Below are 20886 nucleotides of genomic sequence, written 5' to 3' on the forward strand. Positions count from 1 at the left end.
ATAATATCCAGAATAACAGTTTTCTATTTTAACATTTTAAAATGTCATTTATTCCTATAAAAGCAAAGCTGCTTTTTAAGCATTATTACTCCAGTCTTCGGAAATCATGACGACTTGCTCCTTAAGAAATATTTCTTATTAATATCAGTTAATATCAATAATATCAGTGAAGTATTCTGTAACACTTTATTTGAATGTGTCCTTGTTGTACATGTTAGATGTACTTACCATTATAATAACAATTAATTATGCATTATTGCATGCAAGTAACCTTAAACGAAACCATAACCCTAACCATATAGTAAGTACACGTAGTTAATTGATTTTACTCGGTACTTTAATGTATAATTGCACTGTAACAAGGACACCTTAAAATAAATTCAGGCTGCCCAGCTTGAAGCAAACACTAGGTGTCAGTCTTACAATGTTAGTCTGGTTGGTGACGGGCGGCACGTCTTTGATGTTGAGCCTGTGGACGTTTTCCAGCAGCAGACTGAACAGAGGCAGGTAAAGCGTAGCCAAGCGAGCCTGCTGACCCTGAAAAACATACAGAACACACGCTTTCTATTAAATGGTGTGTTCTTGGCACACGTGCTGGCGGCACACAGCGGCGCTCATTCACCTTGGATGAGTAACGGTCGTCGAAGGTGTGCTTGATCATCAGGTTCTTCAGCACCTGTACAGAGATCTGACGGATGTCTCTGAACTCCTGCACAGCTCCACCCACCTCCCTCAGCAACAGCCCCACCAGGAAGTGATGCTTGCAGAAGTCGTCCGTTAAAGAGTAGTCCAGCTGAAGATCTGAAGACACACGGACAACCGAAAATGCAAAACATCATTCGGGCATTATAACATCGGAATAGTCCACCAAAAAATGCTAACTTCTTGTAGAGTCTAAACTAAATCATGCTTTTTAGTCACTTGTTTCAAAGTCTTACATTTACGTTAAATATTCTGGAGATACCATGGTCTTGGGAAAAAAAAAAAAGTAGGTTATATAATGGTCTAGTCCTCAGTTGGCGAGCAGGACTCATTACTGAACCTCGAGCAATTTTAGTTGAAGTCGACTAGGACTCATTTAAATGTTTTAACTGAATTAATAAATTTCAGTCTCTGAAAATGCAGTCGAAGTATAGCATAGAAGCTTGTAAAAAAAAGTATAGAGCTTTTAAAATGTACGATTTTAATAATTTGCATTACATTTCCAGATCTGGAAATCAGACAATACATGACATACTGTCTAATTTAATATTACATATTCAGCATTTTTCAGACCTTGGACAAGATCTAAATATGAAATCTTGCTTGTAGTTGCTTAATTTAATGCTCCTTCTGTCTCATTTTAACTCGTTTAGGTAATCTTGAGGCCTCCTTAGATGTTAGCTGAAAGCTTTGGATTATAACAAGACAGCTATTCTGAAGGCCATAATAAAATATACAAATTATCTTAAAAACGTATCAGCCTTTGATTCAGTCCCATTCAATCAATATTCAACATGCCTTTGAATACGTGTTTCTGCTCTTCCCTTCAATGACTGAGTACCTTGAAAGCGCTGGATCCGGCCCTTCCCAAACGGCATGGGCAGATTGAGAGGGATGTAGTGCTCGTGATTACACACCACCTTCAGAAACTCAAACTTAAACTCATACAGCGTCTGAATGAAGAAGAAACAGATAGACAGGCATCAGACTGCATTGCTGGAATTTACAGAAAAAAGAAAAAAAAAAAAAAATATAGTTATAAATAGAGATATAAAGGCAACAGCATACTACATACTTTTGCGTCTCCGGGCATGAAGCAGCTGATGTAGTTGTTGATCTGCTTGAAGACGAACCCTCTGTCCATGAAGGTAAAGCAGCGCTGGTGAAAACAAACAACAGTTGAGTTCACCGACTGACTTTTTTGTCTTTAAACCAGCAAAAAAACTAAGCTAAATAGTAATATATTACGACATAAACTGATACAAAAGAACAATTATTTCCAAAACAACACTGGAGTGGAAAAGGAAAAATAACACTGCCTCGAACAAATGTTCAACTAAGATCGTAAAAAAAGTCTTAGTGTTACTGAGATATTGCAGATCCGTGCTCATTTTATCACAAGAACGTGAAATCTGAACTGTTGAGTGCTTCACATAAACACACTCGAGAGAAGTCTAATTTGGTTTGTGGTTGATGTGGACCGCATTCAGATGTAAGGTGCTATTGATTAAGTACGTTTTGCTGAAATAGTTTTGTTGTACAAACAAAGTCAAACCAAAAGGAATATAATACTTGATTTTTAACTCCTGGATCTCAACCTGTTAAATAAAAAAATAAAACTATGCTGTAATTTTATTCTAAGTATACTTCAATCAATTAACATTACTAGACATATCACTTTTATTATACTTAAACTTTATTTGGAGCATTCCTTTAACGCACATTTCTTAATATTAAGCCCAAAATGTGTTTTAATATCACTATTAAAAAGGACTGCACAATCTCTGTATGATATCGGTGTTAATTACAAGATATTTAAAGTGTACCTGACGTTTACTTGCAATAGCTCCACTTCAGCACATTCAAATATACTTGAATACATATTTAGTTTAACTTCAGCTCTACTTCCACACAATTATAAAGTTAATTTTTTCCAATTTAAGTATACCAAAAGAACATTTGCATTTTATCAAGCAAATAATATGTATTTGTAGTATACTCGGTACAAAATAAATGCATTTAATTTTTTACTAGGGAAGATTTGACGCTTGACGTCTTCCAGCAGCTCGGCTCACCTTGATGAAGACAGCAAGGCTGTGATTGGCGTTTCGTGTGGCATCCAGGTTGTCTTTGTATTTCTGTGTGATATGAGGCATCAGCATAGTCACCAAGGTCTCCACGGAGTGATAGAACGAAGCTGAGAAACGCTGGTTCCTAGACACCTGAAGGACACGGCAGGGGGCAGATCACGGTTCAAAACAACATCAAATTACCTTTTCATGTTCAAATAAAATAAACAGCCATGAAAATAACATCATATTTTGACCATATGAAGAAGCTGAGAAATAGACTAGATTTTAGTGCCGTTTCCTCACCTTGGCCTTGCCTGTCTCAATCAGGTACTGTGCCATACACTTGACCAAAACCTCAAAGAAATACCAGGAGTACTAGAGGAGAAAGACCATATACCAAGAGTTCATTAGCAAAAACAGATTTTTAATTTTTTTTTCCATGCATTAATAAACTATACTATAACTAATACTTTCATAAACACTAAAAAGACAGCTAAAAACAAACCTACTAAAAAAGAGGTCCACCTGTAGTATAGTTCACAGTATTACAGTATAACGTAGATCTAAACTAGTACACAAAAGTAGCTATACTTCAAGTACACTAAACAACTGAAAAAAGTGGGTCGGTTTATACCTAGAAAGTAAAAAAAAAAAAAAAAAAAAATAGTAAAAAGTGATTCTAGTATACTACTTAATGTAAAATTGTAAGAGATGCTGAATCTGATTGTCTGGTTGTACCTTCAGTAGTTTGTTGCTGGTGAGGAAGTCGGTCGAGGGCTTCAGGATGGTCATCATGGCTTTGGCCAGCTCCTCATGGACCGTTTTACCATTGCTTAAGTTGGTCTCAGCCTTCAAAACGTACTACTCACAAACAAAACACAAGAAAACACAGGGTTATAATCAACACGACTTGTTTCACAACACAAAGGCAAAGGTGTGATGTACTCGGCTCACCTTCACATAAGAACGCAAGTGATGCTCCAGACCCTCTTCATGACACTGAGCCACGACATGAATCATCACCCTGACGAGAGAAGAGACAAAACCGGCAAACACTAATATTAGGTGGAAAAATATATGAAAAAAAAAAACTAAAAATGAAACCTAAATTTATATAATAAAAACGTGTATTATAAGCATTATAAAAAAAAAACAGAAAAGTGTATAAAACAAGAATGCAAAATATGAAAAGAAAAAATATATACAAAATATTCATAAAACGTCATCCTTAAACAGCAGTGTAAGAGACACAGAACAGCAGATGAAAGCTGCTCAGCACAGACCTGGTGACGTTCACGGCAATATCATCCTGACCGGAGATGGTGAGCACACGAAACAGCTGGTTCAGGATTGTGGGGAGGAACTTGACCATCACGTGAGCCTCCATGGCGTGCAGACTCTTTAGAGGACGAGACAGAGACGCATCTGTGAGCTCAGGATGAGAGACTGAACTGAGCGAGCAGCTCCGGGCCGCACATTCAGCACGTACCTTCAGGTATTTGATCAGCTCTCCTCCCGACTGGCCTGTGCATTCAGTGCTCTGACAGTGATGAAAGAAGTTATGCAGGTGTTGATCCTGATGAGACAGCAGTTTAAAAATGAGCACTGATTCTTCAAATCGCATCGAGTGTCTGATTACAACGTAAACGCGTGCGGGCAGACCCTTTATACCTGTGTGTATACAGTGGACACCAGCTGTGTGTAGACTTTGAGCAGAGGCCTACCACCATCCACCCACTTCACCTCTTGACCTGTGTGCTGCTGTAACACACACACACACACACACACACTTTTAATTAACGCACAGGAAACGGATCTGAAAAAACCCTTTTCCTTCAAAATGTAACACTTAAAAAGATGATCAAATGACCATTAACTGGCATGTAAACAAACGAGAACATGCAAATGTGTTCATTAATTATTCAAATATTTACACACATTTATGCACATTTCAGACTTAAGCTAAATCTCATACAGTACGCTTTAATAAATAGGGTTGCCAACCATTCCATATAAAATGGAATCGTAGTAATAATGATAAAAATAGAAATATGGAATATTTAAGGCATCATAAGGCAAAATAAAAAAAGAATTCAAATAGAATTTCTGACCTTGCTGCTGTTGTCCTGGTAGCTCAGGTAACCTGAAGGCAGGTTTGCAGCCACTGCCACCTGCTGTTCATTCATGATGACTCTGCCATCCTTCAGCAGAGGGAGCCACGCATAACCCACTGAACACACACACACACACACACACACACACACGCACATGAGTGGCAAGAAACATGGCTCCTAAAATGTCAACGTAAGAAGCTCACCCACTGTGTTTAATTAGTTATGTATCTAAATACCGATTGGTCTTTCTACTCTTTGACTGTGCCTATTCAGTCCAGTGGTTACGGCTGCACTCAGAAGGTCGTAGTTGAGTGTGCGTCTCACCTTGTGTCTCCACCTGCTCTCGTCTCTTAGTGCTGGCTTTGCTGTTGCTGTCACAGCTGATGTGATAGAGAGTGAACAGAAGATGATGTCTGTCCGTCAGCTGAGCCGGCAACTCTATCTTAAACTGAACACGTCAAAAACAAGCGTTCAAACACCACAATCGTTTAACTGTGAAAACAAACACTCACATAAATATAGGTCTCACCTCTTCATAAAACTCTGGGTTCTGCTGGTGGTGTAAGACCGGAGCAAATACTTTCTTACAGAACAGAGGCCCTCCTGGACGCCCATAAATACACTGAAAAAACAGAGCGCAGACAGCTACAGCATCACTTACACACACACAATAACTACAGGGAGCGCAGAATTATTAGGCAAGTAGTATTTTTGAGAATTAATTTTATTATTGAACAACAACCATGTTCTCAATGAACCCAAAAAACTCAATATCAAAGCTAAATATTTTTGGAAGTAGTTTTTAGTTTTAGCCATTTTAGGAGGATATCTCTGTGTGCAGGTGGCTATTACTGTGCGTAAGTATTAGGCAACTTAACACAAAACAAATATATACCCATTTCAATTATTTATTTTCACCAGTGAAACCAATATAACATATCAACATTCACAAATATACATTTCTGACATTCAAAAATAAATCCAAAACAAATCAGTGACCAATATAGCCACCTTTCTTTGCAAGGACACTCAAAAGCCTGCCATCCATGGACTCTGTCAGTGTTTTGATCGGTTCATCAACATTGCGTGCAGCAGCAACCACAGCCTCCCAGACACTGTTCAGAGAGGTGCACAGTTTTCCCTCCTTGTAAATCTCACATGTCATGATGGACCACATGTTCTCTATGGGGTTCAGATCAGGTGAACAAGGAGGCCAAGTCATTAGTTTTTCTTTTTTTAGACCCTTTCTTGCCAGCCATGCTGTGGAGTACTTGGACGCGTGTGATGGAGCATTGTCCTGCATGAAAATCATGTTTTTCTTGAAGGATGCAGACTTCTTCCTGTACCACTGCTTGAAGAAGGTGTCTTCCAGAAACTGGCAGTAGGACTGGGAGTTGAGCTTGACTCCATCCTCAACCCGAAAAGGCCCCACAAGCTCATCTTTGATGATACCAGCCCAAAGCAGTACTCCACCTCCACCTTGCTGGAGTCCGAGTCGGACTGGAGCTCTCTGCCCTTTACCGATCCAGCCACGGGTCTCATTTCTTCAGTCCATAAAACCTTAGAAAAATCAGTCTTGAGATATTTCTTGGCCCAGTCTTGACGTTTCAGCTTGTGTGTGTCTTGTTCAGTGGTGGTTGTTTTTCACCCTTTCTTACCTTGGCCATGTCTCCGAGTATTGCACACCTTGTGCTTTTGGGCACTCCAGTGATGTTGCAGCTCTGAAATATGGCAAAACTGGTGGCAAGCTGCACGCTTGACTTTTCTCAGTTCACGGGCAGTTATTTTGCGCCTTGGTTTTTCCACACGCTTCTTGCGACCCTGTTGACTATTTTGAATGAAACGTTTGACTGTTCGATGAGCACGCTTCAGAAGCTTGGCAATTTTAAGAGTGCTGCATCCCTCTGCAAGATATCTCACTATTTTTGACTTTTCGGAGCCTGTCAAGTCCTTCTTTTGACCCATTTTGCCAAAGGAAAGGAAGTTGCCTAATAATCACGCACACCTGATATAGGGTGTTGATGTCATTAGACCACACCCCTTCTCGTTACTGAGATGCACATCACCTAATATGCTTAATTGGTAGTAGGCATTCTAGCCTATACAGCTTGGAGTAAGACAACATGTATAAAGAGGATGATATGGTCAAAATACTCATTTGCCTAATAATTCTGCACTCCCTGTACACACGGGCGCATTATTTGATCAAACATGCAGGAAAAACAGCAATGTTGGGAAGCATTAGAATTTAAATGTATTTTATACAGAATATATAAATGTAAGCATCATTTTAGCAGTCAAGCTGTTTTATATATATTCTAACACACTTATTAATTTCTATAGAAAATCTTACTGACCTGAGGTACCATATACTGTATGTTGAGCCTGCCATATGGCAACATATAACTTATTTCTTGTGAGTTTTGTGGTAAAATCCCCCCATACACTGAACTGAGTGTCTGTGTGAGTGATTACCTTTAGTGGGAGAGCGTCTTCTTCATCCGAATCTCTGAACTCCAGACACAGAGCGATATTTCTGGCCTGGAATCACAAGAGGCATGAACATGAAATACACTCGACTAGCAATTCACTGGACACCTGCTTTAAAAAGAAACTTCCTAATTATTCTCTAGCAACTTTACTTATCCTACATACATCTGTTCAGAGTTTTAAACTGAATTTTACAGAATCTGTAAAACACTGCGTCTTGGGTATTTGTATGATAATAGAGTCGTTCACGAGGCGCTGAAAAACTAATAAAGAGATGCATCATAAAAATGTCAAATTAAAACAACAAACCTAAATAAATATCAAAAGTAAATATTTTAAAGTTGCAATGTTTTAGTTGCCAACTAACCAACATTAGAGAACTGTAAACTGTGAATGCATTGTCAAATTATTGTTACTTTTTTAAACATTAACTTAAAATCTGAGGTGCCTTTAAGTAAATATTGTTTCCTGCTGTAGCACATCGTCTGGATGAACGTCTGACGCTGGTCTCTCCATCCTGTATTTAGGCCAAATTAGTGTTTTGGATGTAGCTAGTACATACTTGACGTTTTTCTGCAGTGACTGTTTGACTGATTTATTCCTGAGGTACATCATATTTCTTCTCTCTCATTGTTTCAAGACAGCAGAAAAGAACTAGTGTTCGTAGCTTGTTAATTTTTTTTATTTTAGGATTTCCCTGCTGCCTCATTACGCTTGTTGAAGCCTGTAGTTTCCACTGCGTGTCTGCTTTAATGCACGCACGCTTAAATATTGAGAAGAATGTTTAGATTCATTTCCAGATTTTGCTCATACTGTGCTCAAATACAGTTCTTGGAGAGTTAAGCTTCGACCTTAATTTAATGCATGCAGCTAATCAAGTCCTTCAGGGTTATTTTATGTGCGCTGGAGCAGGGTTCGTTTCATTTCTGTACTCAGAAATAAGAAACTCCTTTTCCCAGTAGGGACTTTTAACTGGAACGTCTCCCTCAAGTTCACAATCTCAAAAGTCTACTCAGCATGTCAACATTCATAAAGCCGTAGCAATGCATTGTTTTTAGCACTTCTGTGTCTCAATAAACACAGCAAAATGCAAAATGTAGCTATTTTATGAGTTTATCGAGTTGCTGCAAAAAATTATTTTCTTAGTACTTTTGTCTTGTTTTCTATAAAAATATCTAAAACAAAATTGAATTAAGAAGCATTTTTATTACAAGTAAAATAACTTGTTTTATGAAAAAAAAAAAAAAAAGCCTGTTTAGCCTTTGAGCTAAGATTATTTTTCTTACCCCACTGGTACATATTTATGATTGTTTTAAGCAAAAAAAAAAAAAGTTGTGCTAATTATTTTTTTAGAAAACAAGACTTCATATCTTAGCAATCTTACTTTCCTTACCAAAAAGTAGTATGATTATTAAGTACACTTAAGTAAAGGTCAAGTATATTTTAAGTATACTTTATGCAGTAAGTATAAAAATATACTAGTGTACTTGAAAGTAGGCCAATTTAGTCCCAAGAGTACTGAAATAGTACACTTACTAGTATATAATAAGTATATTTTTATGTATAACAGTAATAAACCTTGAGGACATGACTGGTTTACATCTATGGATTTTAGTTTGTACTAAAACTATATTAAAAGTGAACTTCTAGGTATGCTGATAGTTTATATGCCATACTTCGAGCATTTTTTTTAGTGTTCACTTTTGAAGTATAGCCCCATAAACTACTAGTTTACTGCAAGTAAATAAGTCAAGCATACTTAATTGTCATTTCCTGGAAGGACATAAACTAGACCAAAAGTATAGTTTCTATATTTTATAGTTTAAAAGTACACTAACAGCTCACTTGAATAAACTTATTTTGCATGAAGGTTGACAAGTAAATGCATCTCGATTCAGAAAACACTGCAAAAATACTGAGTAAGACAATTCTTTTTTGTTTGTCAGGGACTGTATTGCAAATAATAGAGGTGTCCATCACAGTTTGACTTTGACTCGGGTGTGAAATCATCCGAAGCTCTGATATCTGACTTCAGAGGTAAATGAAACGCGACATAAACAGAAAAGGAAGGCCAAGCTGCGAGCGGAGAAATTTGCCGCCGTTTTACCTTGGTGAAGCTCTTCTGGCTGTCGTATTTGAGATGTCGTGGATACACGTACAGGTGGTTGTTGTAAATTGTGAAAGGCTGGGAGCATTTAGCGATAGACGGCACAAACTCCTCCACCTCGAACACCATCCTGCTCCAGTCCGCCACCTCCGTCTGACGAAGAGGAAGATAGGACGGCGTGACGCAATCTGCATGCACAAAAGATCGAGCAATCGGTGAGGACCTGAAACTACCCGAAACGTGCGTCTGATGCACATACGAGCATACGAAAGCCTTACTGGCGAGATCCGGTGCGACGTTATCCACCGTGACGTCCAAATTACCCAGAATCACCGGCAACTTGGCCATCTTTTCTGGCCTGAGAAAGAAGAGAAAGCACGGAGGAGGAAAAAAAAAAAACAAGCGTGAGCGCCTGACGGAGGCTATTCTGTTTCTAAAACATCAACACCCCTGACGGAAGAGAGAAAAACAACACGCTCTTTCTCGTGAGCTGAACGTGCGTGTGCAACAATCGTTCTGCAGGTCACGCAAACACTAAACACCTGAAACGAGCTACAAGAGTGTTTTTATTGGAGCGTAGGGCTGCAGTACTGACTTCCTGAAGTCCGCGAGCAGTCTGAACATGTCCTCGTTGGAGAGCTTGTTGCCGTCCTGTCGGTAGAGAGCCGAGAACCGAGCGCTCTTGTCCACCGTCCCAGAGGCGTCCTTAAACAGCGGCCTGTGGAACAGACACAAAGCTCATCCTGCTGCTGTGTTATGCCGTTTTTTCCAGTCGGGGAGAAAGAGATAAGAGCACGCACGGACACACACATCCTGACTAGTTCCTCTGTAACATCCCACTGGAAAGATAAACTCAATGATACGGCTTAAAAACTACAAACAACACCCTTTACTAGAACTACACGGGAACAAAAACAGTGTTTGATGGAATATTATTGACATTAAAACTGAAATCTCACACACTCAGGTTGGAAGTCATTGTATAGTTTTGAGCTTTTAGATATTTGAGCGATCTCAGCTTACTATCCACAGTCCGACTTAACCAGTTACTATATGCACTGATAAAGCACTGTACCACGCATATAATGTTTTTTGTAGTTCATTGTTTTTGTAATGTATTTCAGGGCAAACGTGCCACTTTTTCATGCAGATAAACTTTGAGTTTCACTCTACTGATCTGCTCCAATTAATGTCATTTAAATGGATTATTTACTGTCCACAGAAAGCAGGCAGTAAACTTTTTAAGAGATGATTATGTACCTGTCATGTATACTGTACAAAAGAAAATGAATCAATGATGGAAAAGAGAATTAAACCGTGTGAATCTTACAAAAAATGGCAACAGTTCACAATGTTTCTTCTCCAATTTAAAAGAAAAATAGGAAAACGTATTTTTCAATTAAGCCTAACTTAAGACTTACAATTTTTTTAAGCATTGTGACATTAGTATATATATATATATATATATATATATATATATATATATATATATATATATATATATTTTTTTTTTTTTTTTTATATTTTTTTTTTTTTTTTTTTTTTTTTTAAGTGGTGCTTCAGTGATGCTGATCAGTTGCTCCACAATCTCACGTCTGCACCATAACAAGCAAGTCTTTCAAGAGCTTATTCCAGTAAAAGTGCTCAGTGATGTCAGTTGCTCCACAATCTCACCTAGCAAGCAAGTCTTTCAAGAGCTTATTCCAGTAAAAGTTCAGTGTGTCTCACTTAGCGGCCCACGCAAACGGCATCCGGTACTGACCCAGCCGGCTGCAGGCCATCTTAGCGTTCTTCAAAACCTTCTGAGCTGCCTGAGGAGAGGAAAGAAAAGAATCGCACTTTTAAAGAAACGCAGCTCTGTAATTAGGTTTGCAAAGCATGCCATTTCAAATTGCACTGTCAAAAACCTTCCACTTTATTCGTATTGTATCAGAATTAAATTACTGTAACACACCCAGAATGGAAAGAGCAATCTAGTATATCTGAGTATCTGATCCAGAAATCTGAGAGCTTTAAAAACACTCGCTAACATCTGGTTTTATCCACATTTTCTAAAAGGCCTAAAAGTGATCACACACACACACACACACACACACACACACACACACACAGCAGCAGTACCTTGGCAGAGTCAGAGTTCTTCATATAAGGCTCGGCACAATGTGTGATGCCACCCTGTAAGACCTTCTCTATCCGAGCGACCAAGAAGATGTCCGGGTGCGGACAGGTCACCGAAAACACTCCCTACAGACAGAAACGAAGACAAAAATTGAATGGGTGAGATTTTCACAAACAGGGGTCATATAATGTTTAATGTGCCCAAGTGTTTGGGGTCAGTGATATTAAGCAACATTAAATGAAATTTTACCATATCTTTTATTTAGCAATGATGCATTCAATTGATCAGTGACAGTAAAGTGACTGGGAAAAAACAATACGGTTTCCACAGAATCATTGTGGATAATAAGTAATGCAGCCAATCTGCATATATCATCTGCAATGATTTGTGAAGGAATTTTATAATGTATTAAAATAATTAATTTTTGTAAAAATATTTCACAATTTGTATTTACTGATTCATTTAATCAAATAAATGCAGCCTTGCAGAAGACAGAATTATACATCTTCCTTAGGGACATTTTTGTCACTATCTTTGTTTGTGTTAATGCAAACAGCACAAATTTTGCCAGAAATTTGTATTCTATTAGAATTTCACCCTCATTTCACCCTCATAAATCATTTTACACTTGGTACAAAAACGTTACACTCAAGCCCTTAGCAATAAAATGTTCCAGCGCAATTTAAGCATAAATATGTACATTCTTTATGTTTGCACTATTTTCAAAAAGTTATTTTCTATTTTTACTATTTTCCACCTTATGGAATCATGCTGACAAAAGGTCTGACACCTTAATAAAACATAATAAATGTACAAAAAAAAAAAGTGTTTTGGTTAAACTTTTGTGAAAGTTGAATATTTTAAAGTGTGTCTGTAAATGGCTTTGATCTGAGGGTTAGGCTGATCCAGTGTGTTTCTCGACAGCGGGTCACAGCTGATTGTCTCCCTTGTTCTGCGTGTCCTCACCTGTCGTGGAAACTGAACGGCGCTCTCCGTCAGGCTGCTGGCTGTGGGTTGAGCTGTCTGTGGGCTCTCCGGCGCTGCGCTGCTGTTGTGAGCTCCCGCCGGGGGCAGCAGCGCTTTCACTGACGGATGGTTCATATCCACGTGGAAGTCCGAGGAGATCTTGCGTCCACTTTGAATATCGAACAATGACAGAGAGACGAAGAAGGGCTCGACCTGCAGAGCAAACCAGAAACTCTCAGAAGCGGGTTTACTGCGATGGAAACGGCTGGAAACTACAGTTAGTAAGGTGAAGTACGTTAGTGGTTGGCCCCTCTTCATTCTCCGCCACGCAGCTCTGCAGGTTGAAGGAAAGGTCGTTACAGTTCACCAGGATTCGCTTCCCAAACTTCTCCTCAAAGGGCTTCACATCTGGCTCGATCCCAGAGAAATCCAGTTTCTGTGGAGTTTATGGGATTCATCCGTTAAACTTGTTTTTATTCACTACAGTTCAAAAGTTATTTTTTTCGTCGTCACATGATCCTGCAGAGATCAAGGTAAGATGCTGATTCGCTGTACCTGTAAGTCTGGGTCCAGTGTAAAGAGCTTCAGCCGTGTCTCATTTCTCATCTTGCTCTCGATGTCTCTGGCACTCTGGAGAGCAGAGCAGAGATATCAATCAAAACCTTTCAAGTTTTTTTGATTCAGTGTCATTCTCTTCCAGCTCCAGGTGAACAAAATCGAATACAGTTATCTTAGCACATTCGTATGATAAACTAGTGCAGAAAATGTCACTATTTTCTATATTTTCATATACTCCTTTACATGCTATATTCTCTTAGCTGTGTTTGATGATGACCGTACAACAACTTTTTGGGAGATCATACAAACTATTTAAAAAAAAAAAAAAAAAAAAAAAAAGTGACTGAAATGTTGGCCAGCAAAATGATAGTTAAGGTCTCACTCATGTTTTTTCTCTATTAGTATCACCTGATGGTGTTTGGGTTTCTTGCTCGACACCATTTGGTTTGCTCAGTTGGGGTTTCAACACTGAATTGACTTGTGCCTTATAACCACAGGGTTTTTCTTTAGCATGTTGATCAACTGTAACCTGCTTGATTTAATATTGACCGATTGTTGCCAATATTTAGCGAATTTACGCAAGCAAATATGACCAAAGCCCAACTCACGCAGAAGCCTTTTTCAAACCAAGCAGCTTTCTGTTCACCAGTGGAGCTAATCCATGCGACCAATTTAAAAAAGGAGCAAAATCTACATGGGGACCTTTTTCGCCGAAATTCAATTTCCTCGAAACACAAACACATATTGCTAATGAAGTGAATGGAATTGGCCTGTGAAATTTCACATAACAATGCACAAAATGAGCTCATTTCAAATGTGATGTCTGCTACAGGTCTTAAATTATTTGGTTCAGAGGCATGTCAATTAATGGCAATGATGTCAATTAACTGAATTAGTTGCTAGATATTCTCCCAGCTGGATCTTTTCAAAATGTCTTTCTTTCTTAGCCCTTTGTTCCCCCGTGCCAACGTTTTTGAGACCTGTAGCTGACATCAAATTTGAAATGAGGTCATTTAGTGGACAAAAATTTCTCAGTTTAAACATTTTTTATATTCTCTATGTTCTATTAGAAATTTCAAATAAAACATTGACTTGTGTGTTTTGGAATTCTGGTAATATTAAAAAAAACTAGTTGTTGAAATGGACAGTTGTTGGCTCTCATAGCACTGAAACTTCACAAGGTATTCACAGTTGTTCTGAAAGGCTCTTGCACATCTTTACTTCAATATTTTCCATCCATTAATGTGAAATAAAGACTATCAAAAAGCCCCTTCAGTCTCAGTGGGCGTTTCTTAGCCAGAATAAGCCGGATCAGTTTTTTTTCTACAGACCAACTGTAACAGGAAAAAAATCCCCTCAAACTCAGCAGTGGTGTGATGGTTTCTGTTCAGTCAGATTTGAGTTTCTCTCACACTCAAGGGTCAAATCGGACAAGTGCCACCTACCTGAAAACTGTCCATACTGCTGGAGGAGTGATCGCTTTTCGACTGTTCATCATCTACAACAGACAGACAGAAGAAAGTCATTAGACCCCACAGTAACCTCTCTGAGGGACACAGTCATGTCTCTTTGTCATTGTGTATACAGTCACTCCCATGTGTGGAGGTCAGAGTGGTTTGCTTCAGGAATGTACATATAAATGTGTCTAAAAGGAACAGATGACTAAGGGTTCTTGATAATCTGTACACACACACACACACACCATCGTGCAAGTCTCCGTTCCTCTTGTCCTGCATGGCGAGCTCAAAGCTGCTGTTGAGGATTTTGTTGAGGGTGCTGATCCAGTCTTCCATCTCGCTCTCAGAGTCAGCGGCCAGAACGTAGCCACTCTTATCCTGCATCTTCAGCTCGAACGCAAACCTCCGCACACGGTTGTTCTGCACACATAAACAAAAGAAAAAAACATCTCTAACATCTCTCTCGCTGCAACCAAGACTTTTCATGCGTGTCATGTCCAAGAACCAGATTATCATTTGCACAACTTCAAGTGTTGCAGAACCTTTCCAGAAGCCTGGGAAGGAAATGAGATGATTTCCATACGGAGGATGACAGATTCCCAACCCGGCCCAGGGCAGATCTTACAGAGGGGTTAAGTGTCTTTAAAGGGATGGGTTTAAAAACATAAGAGCAAGGTCACCTGGTCAGGCAAAGACAACCAGAGAAAAGTGCAGGAATCAAACTTTTGACCCTCAGCAGTCGGGGATTTCTCCCGTGAAGCTCCTCACAGCTGCTTGCTCAGCTGGCAGAGCTGTGTATGTTAGCCACACAGAATGCACTGAGATCAGATCTACTTCACTGTTGCACTAAGAGTGGAATCTCAGTGGATGAATTGTATGAAATCATAGAGAAAGACAGTAAATATACAGTACAGGAAAAATAACTCAGCAATGCAGTACTGTATACAGTATGTATATATATATATATATTTTATTTTATTTATCATTTATTTCAGTTTTATTATTCATTACTAATTTAAATTATTTTACTATCAAGAAACTGAGAATGACGGAAAAGCTAATATTTATTTTATTCGAGGTTTTTATGGCTTTAGCTTTAGTGAACCTGTTGTTATAAGTTCCCTCTTCTAACCCAGTACAGAGGCAGACGGGTGAGGGGCGTGTCAAGAGGTCAAAGGAAGAGGGCTAATTAAACGGACACATCTCATTAGAGACAAAACAACACACGTAGGGCGTGATGCTGGTTCCCTGACCATACCTATGAGTGATTACGGCCACAGGTTCCAGAAAATACCATACTAAAATAGCTTGGGGGCCGGCGTGGGCGCAGCACTTTATTTTGGGAGTGTATGTGGAAAATACACTCCCAGAGAGAATGCTTATCAATTATCAAAACACAGGGAGGAGAGCCATTTCATCTCTCTCCTTTCTTTGCTTTCCCATCATGCTCCATACTTATTATGGAAATAATATACTCAAGTCTGCACTGAATGTAATGTTTTCAGGCATGCTAATTGCAATTGTAAGTTTACATTTTTTCTGAACCTAAATGTTAAATAAGGACTTTAATATGTCTCTATACGCAATTTATTCATTTATGTTACATTTAGTCATTTAGCAGAAGCTTTTGTCCAAAGCGACTTACAAATGCAGACAAAGGAAGCAATCAAAATCAACAAAATACGTAAAGACATGCAAGTGCTATAACAAGTCCCAGTTATCTTAACACATTATACATGGAAAGTTTTTTTTTTAATAAATAAAATGAAAACAGACAGAATAGATAAAGAATAGCGCAAGCTACAGTGTTGGAGGCCTTTTTTGCTTTGGTTAATTGTATAATTAATAGAAAGAAAACAGATAGAATACAAAAGATGTTTTAAACAAGCAGCGTCTAAAAGTGACATTTTTGTGTTTTTAGATGGAGATGTGTTTTTAGATGGCTAAGGACTCAGCTTTTTAACAATTACTACTATTGTCTATTAAAATATATGGTTAAAGTGAATATACTGACAAGCATTAATAGTCAACTGAAATATATTTAAAATATGCTATCTATTGAAATGTGAATCAATACGTTGCCGATTTGTGAATACGATAAAATGAGGCCTGTGTTGTGAACATTGCAGCATGTCTGCACACCTGCACCACTCCCATACAAGAGTCCAGGAAGATGGTTCCTTTGGGTTCTTTGTTGATCTTCTCATCCTTGTAGAAGTTGAGATTATACGAGCCATCGCCCAGCTGCGTCAGGTGGAAATACCTTCTTTTGAACGACTGTGTGGAAAAAAAGACCAGTGTAAATGAGACATGAAAAACAAAACACGTGCATAGCCATAACATCTCCTCAGGAATGAAGAGTCTCACCCTCATGGTGACGCTGATGGCGCTGTTCATGTTGCCCTTATGTAGCCAGCCCTGTTTAATGAGACCACCCTTCTGGGAGCCAAGAGAGGCAGTGTCCTTAACACACACACACACACACACACAAACAAGAAATAGTTTTGTGATGACAGTCCAAAAGTTGTCTGTTTGATCTTGTAGTTGAACAAAGTGGGAGTCAAGTAAAGAGAGAAAGAACAGAATCAGATAAACCTGATTCAACAGAACCTCTGACAACACTGTCTTCTGGACACTCACATATTGTCTCTGAACACCTAGAGAAGTACAAATTGCTCATCGGTATGAATCAGCTCTCCCTTAAATTGTGCAACAAGAGAAAACGAGGTCTTCATGACTCTATTTTACTCCACCTAGTCCCTCTAACCTGATAAAAAACAAAGCAATATCATCCCAGGCCAATCAAACCCTGTTGTTTGAGCGTCATCCTGTTCATAATTCACAATTTTATCTGACAGATAGTCAGTCTTTTCTAGTAAAAATCATCCCGGGATGCATGACGTTGGCTGCGTAACCGATCAGAGTGAGCAGATCTGGAATCAAGACAAAAAAGCTCAAACATAAGAGAGTCTGGTTTTGTTTTGCTCAGTTTTCTTGCTTCCTTTTATTGCGATTTCATTGTTTTGACTATGCCATTATGTGAAGGTGACAGTACACCGAATGAAAACCTCAAATGTTGGATCACCTGTAACAGTGACACAAGGTCCTCAGAGAAAACAGACATGAGGTTTATTTCTTTTCCAGATCTGTCAAAGTGCCTGCTATATAAGACACATTTAACAAGTTGCCAATTTTGTATAATTCATGCCCTTTATTTTGTATAATCAAGTATGATGGTCCACTCCTTCAACATACCCTCGCTACTAGCACACATTATGCAGATTATAATTGATCTTGCTGGTATTTCTTTCCAAGAAACCAAATTCACAGTTTTGGAGAAAAGATGCATTAAAATACTATATGCATAAGTCATTTCCCCAAGCTTTTAACCAAGCTGAACCAGAGGGACTTGAGGCAACAATTATAAAAGTTAGCAGTTCTGCTGGTGACAATATTATACCACTATAGTAGCACTAACCAGCCTAGACATGCTGGTGTATGTCAGACCTCACACTCCAAGGTGTAGATGAGGAGAGCGCTGGCCTGAAGGATCCTTTAAGAACAATAGAAGGGTAAACCTTAGTACAAAGGGTCAGTTTGTCTCTGATCGCCAGCTAAACGCTCCCCATCACTATAATCTTGACACTCTGCAGATACAAACAAACCACCCGCACAACAGCGTTTGACAGATGAAATGCTTGTGCTGTGATTGTGTGGGTGGGCAGAGGGAGTCTGGATGCTTCGTAGACCTCACAGAGCTGCGTTTTCTCCACAAACACACACTATCTGAGCCTTCCAGCCAGCAGATATCAAAACCCAGTCAGAGTGACTGGACAGTCTTGTACACTCCAAGCCCTCGTGAACTGTTTTAGCAAAGAGACTTCAGTGAAATCTACAGTTGAATGTTTTCTGAGGGAAATGTGAGCAGCGTAAACTGATGTTTACCTTCAATGAGCTTCAAATTCACGATTAGACGTTGTGTTGAAACGCCATGAAATTTAATTTGCAAATTAGGTAACAACTTCTCTCCCATCTCTCTATATATTGCATGGTCATCAATGTAAAAAAATAACTAATCTGTAGCTTTTACAGAAAACATTTGGCAGCCCATGGTTGCTAGAATAATTCTGTAAAAAAAATGCAGAAAACTATATAAACACGTTTACACCCCAAACTGCATAAAACTGTAATTTACAAACATGAAAAATGTAACTTAATCCAATAAATTCAACCAATCATGGTAACAAACATAACACTTAAATGTACATAACTGATAAAAAAACTATTAAAAAATATGAATTAATTGTAGCGTACCATGCAGGGAATTCTGGAAATGTCAGTTCAGTTTTTGACTTATTGATTTGTTCTATTTACTTCTAAAAACTGTTCAGTTCCCAGCTTTTTACTGTAAAATGGCATGCAATGTTTGGTTAGACGTTTTACATTTTTTCTCTGTATATAGTACAGGAACTTACTGTTAACCTACTAACAGTTTTTGTAGTGTTTTTACAAGATTTTACAGTGTTTCCTTTAATACAAGTCTGTTGGATTTTAAATCTTTTATTTAACACTTAAGGATTTGTTTGTATGAGTGTAAAGATGAGCACCAGTAACATCAGCAAGTAAAATCCAAATGTAGCAAGCTGTTATGATGTTATGATGCCAAAACACACTCATTACCACACTAACTAATACGAGCAATCAATCAGCGACCAAATTAGACAAATGAGTCTAACTGGAACTTGGCGTTATTCATAGTCCACGGTACAGGCCAAAACTTAGCATAATAATTATACTGCATTCCTCAAACCTACGACCCGAGTTACATATCAGTCTGTCGACCTGTGCGAATTTGGGCTAAAATAAGAAACACGACTCAGTCTCGAGTGGGAGGCTGATTGGTAGAATTAAGTATGTGGGCAGCCTTCATGGAAAGAAGAATTCTGGGAAGGGTAAGGCTGAAGGTCTGATGTCAGGTCATTGGATTTGATTATGTGCATTCTGGGAAAACCTGGAAGTCTGAGCCACTCATAGAGCCTGGCTGTAGTCCAGTTTACATTTGTGACCCTGGACCACAACACCAGCATGGGGGAAACTCTATGAAACTGAGATTTATACATCATCTGAAAGCTGAATAAAGTTTCCCATTGATGTATGGTTCGTTAGGACAGGACAATTATTGGCTGAGATGCAACTATTTGAAAATCTGAGGGTGCAAAAAAAAAACTAAAATCCTTTCAAGTTGTCCAAATGAAGTACTTAATGCATATTACTAATCAAATTAAGTTTTGATTTATTTATGGTAGGAAATGTTTAAAATATCTTGATGGAACACGACTAGTTTTGTCCACCATAGTTACATATTATCCTAAATTGACCCGACTGACTTTAAAGTAATGCTGCCTACTATTCCTTTCGCAATAAAAAGGAGTTCTGGATAAATTGAGTTGTACACAAATGGAAAGTATTTCATTACAAGACCAAGGGCTCTGTGCTATCAAGATGAAGTTTTATGAAGTGTTAGTACAGTATGTCCTAATACTAACGTACTTCATACTCAAAACTATGAGCCTATGATTAAAGCGCATGCTTTTAGTGTGGTTTTCCCCAAACCAGTTCAGCACTAACTCCACTCCTTGGTCATGTTGTGTTGAGTTGATTACTATGCTATGCTACAACCAATTCTAACCTTATCCAATGAAACTGGCTGCAGGGCGGGATTTGTGTTGAGGTGGTTTAGGAGACAATGTATTTAGCATCTGTCAACTTGTAGGATGCATTTATAGAGGAAAACATCCCTTGAGATTGCCTAAAGATGTTTAATAAGAGTGTCACAGCACTGCAAGGTGTGTTTGTGTGTGAATTTGATTTACCTCATCTTTATCTGCGTCTTCATCCACCTCAAAGACATGCTGGGCCAAATTATCAGGTCTGGACACTTTGCTGTGTACAAAACAAACACAAATGAAAAACAGCACTTAGATTGTCGCTCAAAAGTACTCTTTAAAGTAATCAATGCTTTAACATCAGCGCAGGTTCATTAAATGGATTTTTATTTCAAATAAATGCTGTTCTTTGTCTGCCCTTTCAAAGAATCCTGAAAAAAAGTGTTGTTTTCCACAAAAATATTAATTAGCTCGACTGTTTCAATACTGATAATAATAATAATAATAATGTTTCTTGTGCAGCAAATCAGCATATTAAAAGATTTCTGAAAGATTATGTGAAACTTAAGACTGGAAAATTTAGCTTTTGATCGCAGCAATACATTTATATTTTAAAAATGTAAATATTAACAAAA

General features: G+C 38.4%; 1 protein-coding gene across 8 annotated transcripts in view; it reads right to left on the reverse strand.

Moving 5' to 3' along the window:
- zmp:0000001200 (dedicator of cytokinesis protein 9) overlaps positions 1-20886 on the reverse strand; it is a 51365-nt gene that overhangs the window by 18285 nt on the left and 12194 nt on the right. For 6 of the 8 annotated variants that reach the window (XM_043248845.1, XM_043248844.1, XM_043248850.1 and 3 more), the window contains exons 5-32: positions 20459-20528; positions 16953-17048; positions 16728-16862; positions 14831-15005; positions 14574-14626; positions 13126-13200; positions 12866-13006; positions 12571-12783; positions 11607-11729; positions 11214-11296; positions 10081-10203; positions 9764-9843; positions 9486-9673; positions 7364-7429; positions 5418-5510; positions 5213-5336; positions 4886-5004; positions 4446-4535; positions 4264-4350; positions 4058-4173; positions 3729-3798; positions 3513-3635; positions 3078-3149; positions 2778-2924; positions 1778-1861; positions 1544-1655; positions 623-801; positions 424-537 (exon numbers count right to left, since the gene is read on the reverse strand). In XM_043248845.1, the coding sequence (XP_043104780.1) occupies positions 424-537; positions 623-801; positions 1544-1655; positions 1778-1861; positions 2778-2924; positions 3078-3149; positions 3513-3635; positions 3729-3798; positions 4058-4173; positions 4264-4350; positions 4446-4535; positions 4886-5004; positions 5213-5336; positions 5418-5510; positions 7364-7429; positions 9486-9673; positions 9764-9843; positions 10081-10203; positions 11214-11296; positions 11607-11729; positions 12571-12783; positions 12866-13006; positions 13126-13200; positions 14574-14626; positions 14831-15005; positions 16728-16862; positions 16953-17048; positions 20459-20528 (3151 nt within the window). The remainder of the gene's footprint in view (positions 1-423; positions 538-622; positions 802-1543; positions 1656-1777; positions 1862-2777; positions 2925-3077; positions 3150-3512; positions 3636-3728; positions 3799-4057; positions 4174-4263; positions 4351-4445; positions 4536-4885; positions 5005-5212; positions 5337-5417; positions 5511-7363; positions 7430-9485; positions 9674-9763; positions 9844-10080; positions 10204-11213; positions 11297-11606; positions 11730-12570; positions 12784-12865; positions 13007-13125; positions 13201-14573; positions 14627-14830; positions 15006-16727; positions 16863-16952; positions 17049-20458; positions 20529-20886) is intronic. The other 2 variants (XM_043248849.1, XM_043248851.1) reach the window with 1 other exon arrangement.

Source organism: Puntigrus tetrazona, chromosome 9, assembly GCF_018831695.1.
Source record: "Puntigrus tetrazona isolate hp1 chromosome 9, ASM1883169v1, whole genome shotgun sequence".
In the NCBI taxonomy this organism is placed as follows: domain Eukaryota; kingdom Metazoa; phylum Chordata; class Actinopteri; order Cypriniformes; family Cyprinidae; genus Puntigrus; species Puntigrus tetrazona.